This window comes from Pelophylax lessonae (genome assembly GCF_965119305.1).
Source record: "Pelophylax lessonae genome assembly, chromosome: 10".
NCBI lineage: Eukaryota > Metazoa > Chordata > Amphibia > Anura > Ranidae > Pelophylax > Pelophylax lessonae.
The window spans coordinates 240,914,311-240,927,624 of NC_138777.1; the positions used below are offsets into that span (position 1 = coordinate 240,914,311).

Here is a 13,314-nt window from a genome sequence, read left to right on the forward strand (position 1 = left end):
GGGGGTTTACAGTAAGGGCTACAATATTGTGGAATTCTCTACCACAAGTGGTGGCAGGGCCGGAGTGGGACTCATTTTCAGCCCTGGAGTTTCATGCCTTAGACTGGCCCACTTTAGTTCACGACTGACTATAATAAAATAATGTAATTAAAAACCTCAGAATATAAGTTTGCAATGGCGCACCGTTCTCTACAGCCTTGTAATTCATTGTATTTTTTCAAAAAATATCATCATTTCCAATTCAGTGCAAAACCAGTAGCCTAAGTTTTGCTTCACAGTGAAGATTTATTAGAACAGTAAAAAACAGGACAGTATCAGAATCTATTTGCTTTAGGAATTAGTATTCTGTGTGTATGCACCAGCACGGTGTCAAGTTTGGGGCATTATGTATACACAGTATTGTAGGATGTATGCAACCATTGTGCCCGGACACAATAAAGGGCATTCTATAATAGAACATATTCCCCAGATGTGTGTCCCAAGTACACAAGGCACTAGATCTTAATATTGTAGGATATACAGTATGCTAGCTCTGTGCCCAGTTACACTATAGGGAATGGTATATATAATATATGCCAGTTCTGTCACTGTCTGTCTGTCTGCCCTGGCACACAATGGGGCATCACGAATATGTAGAGGGATATATACCAGTTCTGTGTTCAAACCAATTATAGGACACTATACTATGTAACTATGTAAAAAGGATAATATGTAAAAAAAATAAAAAAATAAATAAATAGTGGAATAGCAATGTATGCATGCGTGTGGTGTGAAAAAAAAAAAAAAAATATATATATAAATACAATATCCCCCCTAATGTCCAGGAACACCATGGGGTATTACGTATATAGTAGGAAACAAAAATAAAAGCCTGATGCCCAGGCACACACTATGGGGCATTATATATATATATATATAGTGAGGTATATATCACTGTGGGTTATGTATACATATAGTGGGGTGTAGATATACTTACGGGTTGTTATATAGTGGTGTATAATGTATATAGTAGGATACAAATAATCATGGGGTATTATGTGTATTGGTGTGTGTGTGTATATATATATATAATATGGGGTGTTTTTCTATAGTTGGTGTATATATAACTATGTGGTATAATGGGTATGGTGGGGCATAATTTGATGCATGTATAGTGGGGTGTAGCTATAATGGGGTGTTTTCTATAGAAAGGGGTATGGATGATTATGGAGAATTGTATATATATAATGATGGGGTATATATTAAAAAATATGGAGATGTCCTTCTACCCCTCCCCCTTCCTGGGGCTCAGTGTGGCCCCCCTGCACATGGGTCAGGCCCATCCATGGCTCACCAGGGGGCCTGATCAGGGCCCTCAGTCACTCACCCATCTTTCCTCTTGGCTTTGAACACATGCCCGTAGGTGCCTCTTCCAACTTTGCAGCCCTCGTACTCAAACAGGTCCTCCACCCGTTCCCCCTCTCCATTCATCTTCAGCTTGAAGTCATAGTCCATGGTGAGGAGGGAGGGAGGCAGCCGGGGAGAGGAGAGGAGCCACACACACTCACACACACAGCCCGGGATCCAGCCGGTGTACTGCCAAAAGTTTCAAGTTGAAACTTTCGGCAGTACACCGGTCTCTCCTGTCCTCACACTGCACATGCCGCTGCTGCAAACACCGCCGTAAAGAGAGACACGGCCCGACATGCCTACTACTGGCCGAGCGCCGCCCGCTGGAAGGTGACGGCTGACCCGGGATAGCCTGAGCCGAACAATCGGGTCACTGGTCTCTGACACCCTGGGAGATGTGGGGCTGTGCCGCTGTGGTAATATAGTAAATAAAACAAGAGAAGGGCTGCTGTGAGTGCAGGCAACCTAGGGACAGCATCAACCCACTGCCATGACAACGGCCCTCGTGGCCAAAAATACCGACCAGCCCACCGGGAATTCTCCCGATGCTCCCGATTAGCCAATCCGGGCCTGAGTGGTGGTTTCTGCGGGAAGTATGGCTACTTTTAAAAGACTCTTAGACTTACATCTCAAGGATCAGAACATTGAGGGGTATGTGAGATGATTACAGCCACACACACCTACACAGGGGGAACTGGATGGACTATTGTCTTTATTCAACCTCACCTACTATGTAACTATGTAACCCTAACACCTAACCCTCACCTACTATGTAACTATGTCAATGCCTGCCTCCAAACAGCGCCTGAAAAACGCATGAAAAACACCCAAAAAAAGCCTGAAAAACAATACGCTCAGATGTGAATGGAGCTTTAGTCTAGCCTATTCCATAGCCAGGCTATTAAAGTAGTCTCATTGGATTGGGGTGCTGTCACTGACCTTGCCATAAAATATTTAACCTCTTTACCTCTGCTCACATTGCTGCTACTGCAGCAATGTGGCTCGTTATCGTCCAGCGACGTAGACCTACGTCGCTGGACTCCGCCCCTTGTGGGCGGCACGCGCGCCGCCGGAGGCTCGCTCCCGCTGTATTCAGTCACAGCGGGAGTCGGGCCAAGGGAGGAGCGGCGGCGATCGCCGCTGCTCTTCCCCGATCGTTGGGGAATCTAGTGTGGAGATCCGCCCGCTTGTGTAAACAGAGCGGGCGGATCTCCTAAGTGACAGGGACTGACAGATTGCAGGGTTCAGCATAGCTCAACATGCGATCTGTCCCTGTGTCACTCAGTCACCTCCCCCCACACACGTTAGTAAGCACCAGGCATACATTAACCCCTCCATCTCCAATAAAATTAACCCCTTCCCTGCCAGTGTCATTTTTACAGTAACAGTGCATATATATAGCACTGATTACTGCAGTAATGTCACTGGTAACCCCAAAAGTGTCAAAAATGTCAGTCAGGGGTCCGATCTGTCCACCGCAATGTCGCAGTCCCGCAAAAAAAAAAAAAATCGCAGATCGCCGCCGTTACTCGTTAAAAAAAAAAACACCAAAAAAGATCAGAAATCTTTCCCTTAGTTAGTAAACGCAATAACTTTTGCGCAAACAAATCAAAATACGCTTATTGTGATTTTTTTTTACCAAACATATGTAGCAGAAAACAAATTGGCCAAAAATTAAAAAAAATTTTGATTTTTACATTTTTTGGGGGGAATTTCATATAAAAAAATGTTAAAAATATTGTTATTTTTTCAGAATTGTCGCTCTTTTTTTGTTTATAGCGCAAAAAGTAAAAATCGCACAGGTGATCAAATATCACCAAAAGAAAGCTCTATTTGTGGGGAAAAAAGGACGTAAATTTGGTTTGGGTACAGTGTTGCATGACCGTGCAATTGTCAGTTAAATTCGCACAGCGCCGAATCGCAAAAAGTGGCCTGGATGTAAGACAGCAAAATCCTCCAGTGGTAAAGGGGTTAATTTGACCAGAAATGGGTTTGGTGGTGCTGATGACATCTGGGGGAGCAAGCCAAGGCCTTCTTGGTAGGTGGAAAGGACCTGTATGGCATGTCCAAATTTTCAGAAGCACCTTTATATTCAAGGACACCGGAGATAGACAAAGATCAAATGGAAAATTCCATGGCACTGTGAACCTATCTTGTATGACGGAGTCTTTGCATTGGTATCCTGTTGCAGATATCAGAAGCTGCGTGTTCAGTGGAGTCTCCCTAAGAACTACTGCTGGAAAGCCTCATTTGGCCAATATTGGATTGAGGCTCTTGTTGGAAAATATTCTGCCTAACCGAACCGATAGTTGATTTTGCTTTCCTGGCAAGAAGATCAATGTTAACTGGCTGCAATTGGCTCCGTGCCCAGCAAAAAGTTTCTGTTGCAAGATGTAACAGGAAAAGGCTTCTGGTGTCCCCTTGGCAGGCAATGTAGGCTACTGCTGACAACCAACTTCACTCAGGCCCCTTTGAAGAAGATCCCGAAAGGCTTGCAATGCTAGAAAAGGCTTCCTTCAATTTAGGATAATTGGGGAGTCTGCATTCCACCGCACTTCAATGGCCTTGCACCAGTATATTCAGATTGTGGACTCCCCAGCCCCAGAGACTGGAATCTGCCATCAGAATCATCCTATCTCCTGGGCTGAGAGGCATGCCCCGAAAGAAGCACAGTGGTGATGCCAAAATTCAAGTTTTTGCTGAATTTGTATAGGCACAAATATTTTCTGATTCATAGACAGCCCAGCTCATAGACTAAAGATGGCAAATTGAAATATCCTCATGTGCCTTCTGGCCCATGGTACCATCACTGTCAACAATTTCTTCAAAAGATTCCTGGGGCTATGCCAATCTGGCCACCGCAAATCTCACATGCCTCTGGTGCTCGGCATTGATCGGTACATGGAAGTATAAGTCAGCAGGTCGATTGACACTATCTGGTCCACCAGCTGAACCATCCCTGTGACTGTCTGCATGGACTCCATCTTGAACCTCTTAGTGTATATGTACACATTCGATTCCTTCAAACTGAAACAGACCAGAAGGCTCCTGCCCTTGGTACTAAAAAAAGTGGGGAGAAAAGCCCCCAGATGATTCTATGTTTCTGGCATCACTGGCATAGTAGCCTTGTAGCAGTAAAAATTCCTAAACGTAATCTGGCAAAAATGTTCTCTTCTGAGATCTGTTGGTCATGAATGAAATGAATTCAGTGGTCAACTTTGGAATTCTTCATTGTACTCCCACCTAACCCTCTTCTGGACCCACTGGTCTTTGATGATTGTTGTCCAAACCCTTAGAAGGAGGCTACAACCATCAACTTCACTCAGGCCTCCTGGCCCCAACTGGAAGACTATTTGGGCACCTTTAAAAGACTTTCCAGTCATCTTAGCAACGTGCTCTGGACCTTATTTTATGTGAAAAGTAAATTTGAGGCACCTCCACTGTGATCTATTAAATCTGCAGTCTATCCTATAAAACATGGCCTCCTGCACCCTTCTAAAGTTCAATAGGCTTGAGTGAAAAATGGCTGGCGTAACCACAACGCTCTTATAGCTGTGACGGAGTTTGCCAGCGCTTGTACTAGGACCTTTAAAGCATCTACCAAAAAAGTCAGCTGCCAGTTTCAACACTTCCAGAAACTCGGCCAAATCTTGCAGTTTCCAGTCTTGAATTTAATGCCATTTCTAAACAGTTTAGATATCAAAGTTAACACTGTTGCTGGCTGACAGGCAAAACCTGTCACTGTATAGATTTTCTACAAGCCTGATGGCCAAATCACCACAATTTCTGTGCTCCAGATGTGTTTCTGCATGAGTGTTTTTCCTGCATTCCAATGCCTTTTGCCACTTTCCAGATGTGTTCCATACAGAAACAATGTAACATATTCTACTTTGTTGACTGCACTAGAATGTGCTGTACTGGTATATACTAGAACATTGGAATCCAAATTAAACAATGTCCATGCCTTCTTAATGCAGAATAAAAACCTACTGGACTGCATCTGGTGTGAACAAGTTTACTTTCCCAACCATAGGATCTTCAACAATTTCCCAATTTCTCTTTCGTATTATTAAAGTATTCTGTAAAGGCAACTGAGTTATAAAAAGGCAAAGGCACTTGATGTGCCAGACACTAGAGGGCAGCATCCACCCCTGGAAGTGCAGAGCATAAACATGCATCAGCCATCTTGTTTGGATAAAGCTTGGAGAACCCGTTACTGTAATTGGTCTTCAGATGAGGCCGTCCTTCATCAACGAGCGCTTTATGCTCTGCCATAAGAAAAGAAGGCCCTTGGAAATATCTGAATGCTTTTTGCAGTGGTAGAGCATCTGGCCCCCGGTACTAAGGGAGCCAATGGGATTGAAATCAAAAGTATGTGCACCTGACCTTTCTTTATCCATTTGTAGCACTATTTCCAGGCATTGGGACTGATGTGGGTCTGCCATGGTTACCGTTACCACCAACAGCACATTTAAGCTCGTTTCCCAAGTGTGAGATCTGAGACAATGAACAGTCCGGCATCTTTGGTTTTTAGTTTTATTGCAGGAACTTGGATGGGAGAAGGAATGAGTGGGATACTCCTCTGGCTCAACTAGTTACACAATTGGGACACTTGAGAAAAAAATGCAGTCTAGCGCTGTCTTGGCGCCGGCTAAATGCCGACCAACGCTTACTGGCGCTTGTAAATCTGACTTGCTGTCTGTGAACTGAAACTTGACTTCTGATGCTTCCTCACAGCTCAAAAGTCCTGTGCACGGCTCCCTGTAGTCTTCTCTGACTGAGCAATGACTTCTCTGACTTAGGTAGCCACTAGCAAAGATGCTGCAACACTTTACACTTCAGGGCCCAACCGCTGGATCCCCCTTTACTATATTCCTGTACCGGCTAGCTAGCTCTTGGATCCCTTTTACCTTCTCCGGAGTGGTCCCCTCTGCTAGGCAGACCCCCAGGGGTAGTTTGCAGTACTCACGACTCAGAATGCTTTCCTGAAACTCGACCCCAACGCGCCGCTGGTCCTCAGCACACCTGGATCCTTCTATGTAGTTCAGCCCTGTGTCCACTCAGGCAAGCCGCCTGGGACACCCGATTCTTACTGACAGGAGGAGAGACAGCCGTCACCTCCCTCCTGGGACTCTGCTTCCCACCAAAGACAATCTGACATGTGCCCCTCACAGACTTATACCCTCTCCCAGAATGCTGTGCGGCAGAAACTGCCCTTCCAGGATGGATACAAGCCCTGGTGTGCTATTGGTCAGGTTTCCTCCACTGCCCAATGAGACCCCTCACTGGGTTACAGTGGGGAGACTCCCCAACACAACAGGCACACCTGGGAACACATGCCAGCCTAGCTGAAAAACATGCCTTTGCTGATAAGCAGACAAGGCCCACTATACTTTACCTAGCACCTACCTTGGAGGGTGCTACACATTCTTCAACTCTTACGCCCTTTTTTTGTGTTGCTTGTGGTGTGGATATTTTCAGCGTACTTTCTGCTATAGACTCCTCAATAGGGCTTAGAATTTTGCACATCCACATCCTTGTGAGTCAATCTGTGCATTCCCATTTCTCTGCCACTGCAGACTGCATGCAGGCCCAAAATGCACCCTGATCTGGCCGAGGCATTTCCTATCATGCTGACATAAAGGCATTGGAGCCAGTGCCACATTTGGTACTTGGGGAGCATGAAAGCCGCCCTGCGGAGGACTCCATGGGATGCGGATTGTCCTGGGCAGGTGAAGATGATCGATGGCGGGTCTTATGCTTTTTGGAGCATTTGCTTTCAGGGTTTCTGCTCCTAAAATAATGAAAAACATCATAATTTGAAGTCCTTGAGCACTCTTTTAAAAACATGTCCCACGTTGCCCCTCCTCCAACCTTTGCTAGTCTTCGGTGCCACTAACAGGTGTGGCAAGCTCATATTTGCACAAAATATATAGAAAAAAATCATATTACCTCTCACCAAACAAAACAGGTACACTGTCTCTTTAAGACTCATCTGCCTTCATTCACTTACTTCAGAAGCAGCAGCGGGTGAGCCCAAGCAACACTTCCAGAGGCAGACAAAAGGTAAACCCAAGCAACACATCTAGAGAGATAGAAGGTGATCCCAGCAGACACAGTCAGAGTCTGAGACAAAACCAGTCAGACTGTCCAACCTCCAGGAACACACTGCATAGCAGGGAGCAACAGCAACAAGTCTTCACCTGGCAGGACTGCAAAGAGAGCGAGAGAGAAGTCCTCTCCTCTGCAGACCTCCAAAAAGTGTTTACACCGCTGCTTGGCACCTGGCGGATACCATCCCATGCTGCCCCATCTCCCCGCCCCCTGTGACATCATCCACAGCTGCTCCCAGACTGAAAATAAAGTCAGGAGCGCAGTGCGGTGCACTACATATACAAGACAGGAAAAAAACCATGGGAGAGGCAAAAAAGACATTGCAGAGCTTTTATTACACCACACCTGTACAATATCAATGCTGTTTAGGCATCATATGCCCGCGGCCCGCACACAAGGCACACAGTTTTTAGGAAGGTTTACTTCCAACACTCTGGATCTTCCAAATCCATGAGAGGCTGAACATGGAGGGGTAGGTTCGGCAGGGGGGGACATGAGAGGCTGAACATGGAGGGGTAGGTTCAGCAGGGGGGGAACATGAGAGGCTGAACATGGAGGGTAGGTTCGGCAGGGGGGGACATGAGAGGCTGAACATGGAGGGGTAGGTTCAGCAGGGGGGGAACATGAGAGGCTGAACATGGAGGGGTAGGTTCAGCAGGGGGGGAACATGAGAGGCTGAACATGGAGGGTAGGTTCGGCAGGGGAGGATATACTTGCAGCAAACAAAGTACTTACCAACTGCCATCCAGGTGGCCTGGAGCATGACCAAAAAAGAAAGCTTCAGTTGGGGGAGGGGCTGTCTTTTATTTAGCTCAAAAGTGGTGTTCCTGTGGGCTCCAGAGGAGATGTTAACCTGTTGTGTGCTGATGTGAGGCGGGCCAGGGCAGTATTCCAACATAACGACCCCAAACACACCTCCAAGATGACCCCTGCCTTGCTAAAGAAGCTGAGGGTAAAGGTGATGGACTGGCCAAGCGTCTCCAGACCTAAACCCTATTGAGCATCTGTGGGGCTCCTCAAACAGAAGGTGGAGGAGGGGAAGGTCTCTAACATCCACCAGCTCTGTGATGTCATCATGGGGGAGGTCTCTAACATCCACCAGCTCTGTGATGTCATCATGGGGGAGGTCTCTAACATCCACCAGCTCTGTGATGTCATCATGGAGGAGGGGAAGAGGACTCCAGTGACAACCTGTGAAGCTCTGGTGACCTCCATGCCCAAGAGGGTTAAGGCAGTGCTGGAAAATAATGGTGGCCACACAAAATATTGACACTTTGGGCCCAATTTGGACATTGTCACTTAGGGGTGTACTGACTTTTGTTGCCAGCGGTTTAGACATTAATGGCTGTGTGTTGAGTTATTTTGAGGGGACAGTAAATTTACACTGTTATACAAGCTGTACACTCACTACTTTACATTGTAGCCAACATTTGAAAAAAATTTCCAGGGACACTTTGCAGCACAGCTATCAATCACGTACCACACCCACTTTCCTGAAGCTCCGCCCACTCCGCATAATTAATCTCCGCCTACTTATCAGATTATATGGTCTACTTCATAAAGAGAGAATTACAGGAAATTGAAAAGGGAATTGAAACTTAAGGCCAAAGTAGCAGAGTTGGAATAATTCTCCCATTCAGCTGCACTACTTCTGCCTAAAGCTTAAAATTCTCATCACAATTCCCTGCAATTCTAAAGTGTCAGCTTGTCGGAAGGTGCTCTGCCTCCCCCTGCTGGCGGATTTCGGAAAGTGCACCATGCTGACAGCCTGGCTCCGGTGACACGTTAAATTTGCGACAGATGGGAAGAGTGAGCGGGCACCGAGAGAGAGAGACAACCAGCTGCCAGAACAACAACACATAGCTGGGGTGAAAGCGACACTGTGTGGAACAAAATAAAAAATAAAAAATAAAAATAAAAAAAAAATTTTTTTTTTTTTTAAATGATTTACATTGTCCCTGATTAACAGGGACAGTGTAAATTACCCGGGACAGGCTCCTTTTTCCCGGGATTGTCCCGGGAAAAACGGGACATTTGGCAGGTATGTACTTTACATTGTAGCAAAGTCTCACTTCTTCAGTGTTGTCACATGAAAAGATAGAATAAAATATTTACAAAAATGGGTGGGGTGTACTTACTTTTGTGAGATACTGTATATACGTGCGCATACACACACATGACGGGTTCAAACATACTGGAATTTTGCGGTAATTTTATGTTAGGCACTGTAGTGTGTTTATTGGTTTCCTCTTTTTTAGTAATTGCCCTTTTTTTCAGAATTTCTGATTAAGCCAATCAGGGAAATGGCAGAAGAGATCTACATTTTTCCCGTCACCCTCGTCGATGGCGGAGATCTGCAAAACATAACTATGCTGAGTATGCAAGTGTGCCAATGTACAGCCGAGAATAACTGTGACAGTGCAAAGACAACGCCTGGAGGCCTGGGCCTCCCTGTCATCCTGGGCATCGTCGGGGGTATCCTGGCTCTTCTCAGTAAGTAATATTGGTGTTTGGGGGAGGGGTGGCACACACCACCTAAAAATTCCCTTCATCTGCTGCCCATAGATATTCACATAGGACTGTGTCACAGTATTGCTGCAATATCTTCTCCTTACTTTCCTGCAATCTCTTCTAGATGGACTCCCCTGTACGGTATATACATAGCTATTCAGATTGAAACAAGACACGAGTCCATCCGGCTCAACCAATAAAAAACAGTAAAGAAAACCCAACCATACAATCCCATATACACAATCCTATACCCTCCCCAACCATACAATCCCCTATACACAATCCTATACCCTCCCCAACCATACAATCCCATATACACAATCCTATACCCTCCCCAACCATACAATCCCATATACACAATCCTATACCCACCTCAACCATACAATCCCATATACACAATCCTATACCCACCCCAACCATACAATCCCATATACACAATCCTATACCCACCCCAACCATACAATCCCATATACACAATCCTATACCCACCTCAACCATACAATCCCATATACACAATCCTATACCCACCCCAACCATACAATCCCATATACACAATCCTATACCCTCCCCAACCATACAATCCCATATACACAATCCTATACCCTCCCCAACCATACATTCCCATATACACAATCCTATACCCACCCCAACCATACAATCCCATATACACAATCCTATACCCGCCCCAACCATACAATCCCATATACACAATCCTATACCCACCCCAACCATACAATCCCATATACACAATCCTATACCCTCCCCAACCATACAATCCCATATACACAATCCTATACCCGCCCCAACCATACAATCCCATATACACAATCCTATACCCGCCCCAACCATACAATCCCATATACACAATCCTATACCCTCCCCAACCATACAATCCCATATACACAATCCTATACCCTCCCCAACCATACAATCCCATATACACAATCCTATACCCTCCCCAACCATACAATCCCATATACACAATCCTATACCCGCCCCAACCATACAATCCCATATACACAATCCTATACCCTCCCCAACCATACAATCCCATATACACAATCCTATACCCACCCCAACCATACAATCCCATATACAAAATCCTATACCCTCCCCAACCATACAATCCCATATACACCATCCTATACCAGCCGCAACCATACAATCCCATATACACAATCCTATACCCTCCCCAACCATACAATCCCATATACACAATCCTATACCCTCCCCAACCATACAATCCCATATACACAATCCTATACCCTCCCCAACCATACAATCCCATATACACAATCCTATACCCACCCCAACCATACAATCCCATATACACAATCCTATACCCGCCCCAACCATACAATCCCATATACACAATCCTATACCCTCCCCAACCATACAATCCCATATACACAATCCTATACCCTCCCCAACCATACAATCCCATATACACAATCCTATACCCTCCCCAACCATACAATCCCATATACACAATCCTATACCCTCCCCAACCATACAATCCCATATACAAAATCCTATACCCACCCCAACCATACAATCCCATATACACAATCCTATACCCGCCCCAACCATACAATCCCATATACACAATCCTATACCCACCCCAACCATACAATCCCATATACACAATCCTATACCCACCCCAACCATACAATCCCATATACACAATCCTATACCCTCCCCAACCATACAATCCCATATACACAATCCTATACCCGCCCCAACCATACAATCCCATATACACAATCCTATACCCACCCCAACCATACAATCCCATATACACAATCCTATACCCTCCCCAACCATACAATCTCATATACACAATCCTATACCCTCCCCAACCATACAATCCCCTATACACAATCCTATACCCACCCCAACCATACAATCCCATATACACAATCCTATACCCTCCCCAACCATACAATCCCTTATACACAATCCTATACCCACCCCAACCATACAATCCCCTATACACAATCCTATACCCACCCCAACCATACAATCCCATATACACAATCCTATACTCGCCCCAACCATACAATCTCATATACACAATCCTATACCCTCCCCAACCATACAATCCCCTATACACAATCCTATACCCACCCCAACCATACAATCCCATATACACAATCCTATACCCTCCCCAACCATACAATCCCTTATACACAATCCTATACCCACCCCAACCATACAATCCCCTATACACAATCCTATACCCACCCCAACCATACAATCCCTTATACACAATCCTATACCCACCCCAACCATACAATCCCCTATACACAATCCTATACCCGCCCCAACCATACAATCCCATATACACAATCCTATACCCACCCCAACCATACAATCCCATATACACAATCCTATACCCACCCCAACCATACAATCCCCTATACACAATCCTATACCCTCCCCAACCATACAATCCCATATACACAATCCTATACCCGCCCCAACCATACAATCCCATATACACAATCCTATACCCACCCCAACCATACAATCCCATATACACAATCCTATACCCACCCCAACCATACAATCCCATATACACCATCCTATACCCTCCCCAACCATACAATCCCATATACACAGTCCTATACCCTCCCCAACCATACAATCCCATATACACAATCCTATACCCACCCCAACCATACAATCCCATATACACAATCCTATACCCACCCCGACCATACAATCCCATATACACAATCCTATACCCGCCCCAACCATACAATCCCATATACACAATCTTATACCCTCCCCAACCATACAATCCCATATACACAATCCTATACCCGCCCCAACCATACAATCCCATATACACAATCCTATACCTACCCCAACCATACAATCCCATATATACACAATCCTATACCCTCCCCAACCATACAATCCCATATACACAATCCTATACCCGCCCCAACCATACAATCCCATATACACAATCCTATACCCGCCCCAACCATACAATCCCATATACACAATCCTATACCCTCCCCAACCATACAATCCCGTATACACAATCCTATACCCTCCCCAACCATACAATCACATATACACAATCCTATACCCGCCCCCAACCATACAATTCCATATACACAATCCTATACCCGCCCCAACCATATAATCCCATATACACAATCCTATACCCTCCCCAACCATACAATCCCATATACACATTCCTATACCTGCCCCAACCATACAATCCCATATACACCATCCTATACCCACCCCAACCATACAATCCCATATACACAATCCTATACCCTC

The 13,314-nt window shown here is 45.4% G+C and overlaps 1 protein-coding gene across 1 annotated transcript in view; it reads left to right on the plus strand.

The window, feature by feature from the left end:
- Window positions 1-13,314, plus strand: part of LOC309566043 (cadherin-1-like) — a gene marked incomplete at its 3' end in the record, with an annotated part of 146,526 nt that overhangs the window by 98,770 nt on the left and 34,442 nt on the right. The window contains exon 13 of the mRNA XM_082271066.1: window positions 9,781-9,996. Within this exon, the coding sequence (XP_082127192.1) occupies window positions 9,781-9,996 (216 nt within the window). The remainder of the gene's footprint in view (window positions 1-9,780; window positions 9,997-13,314) is intronic.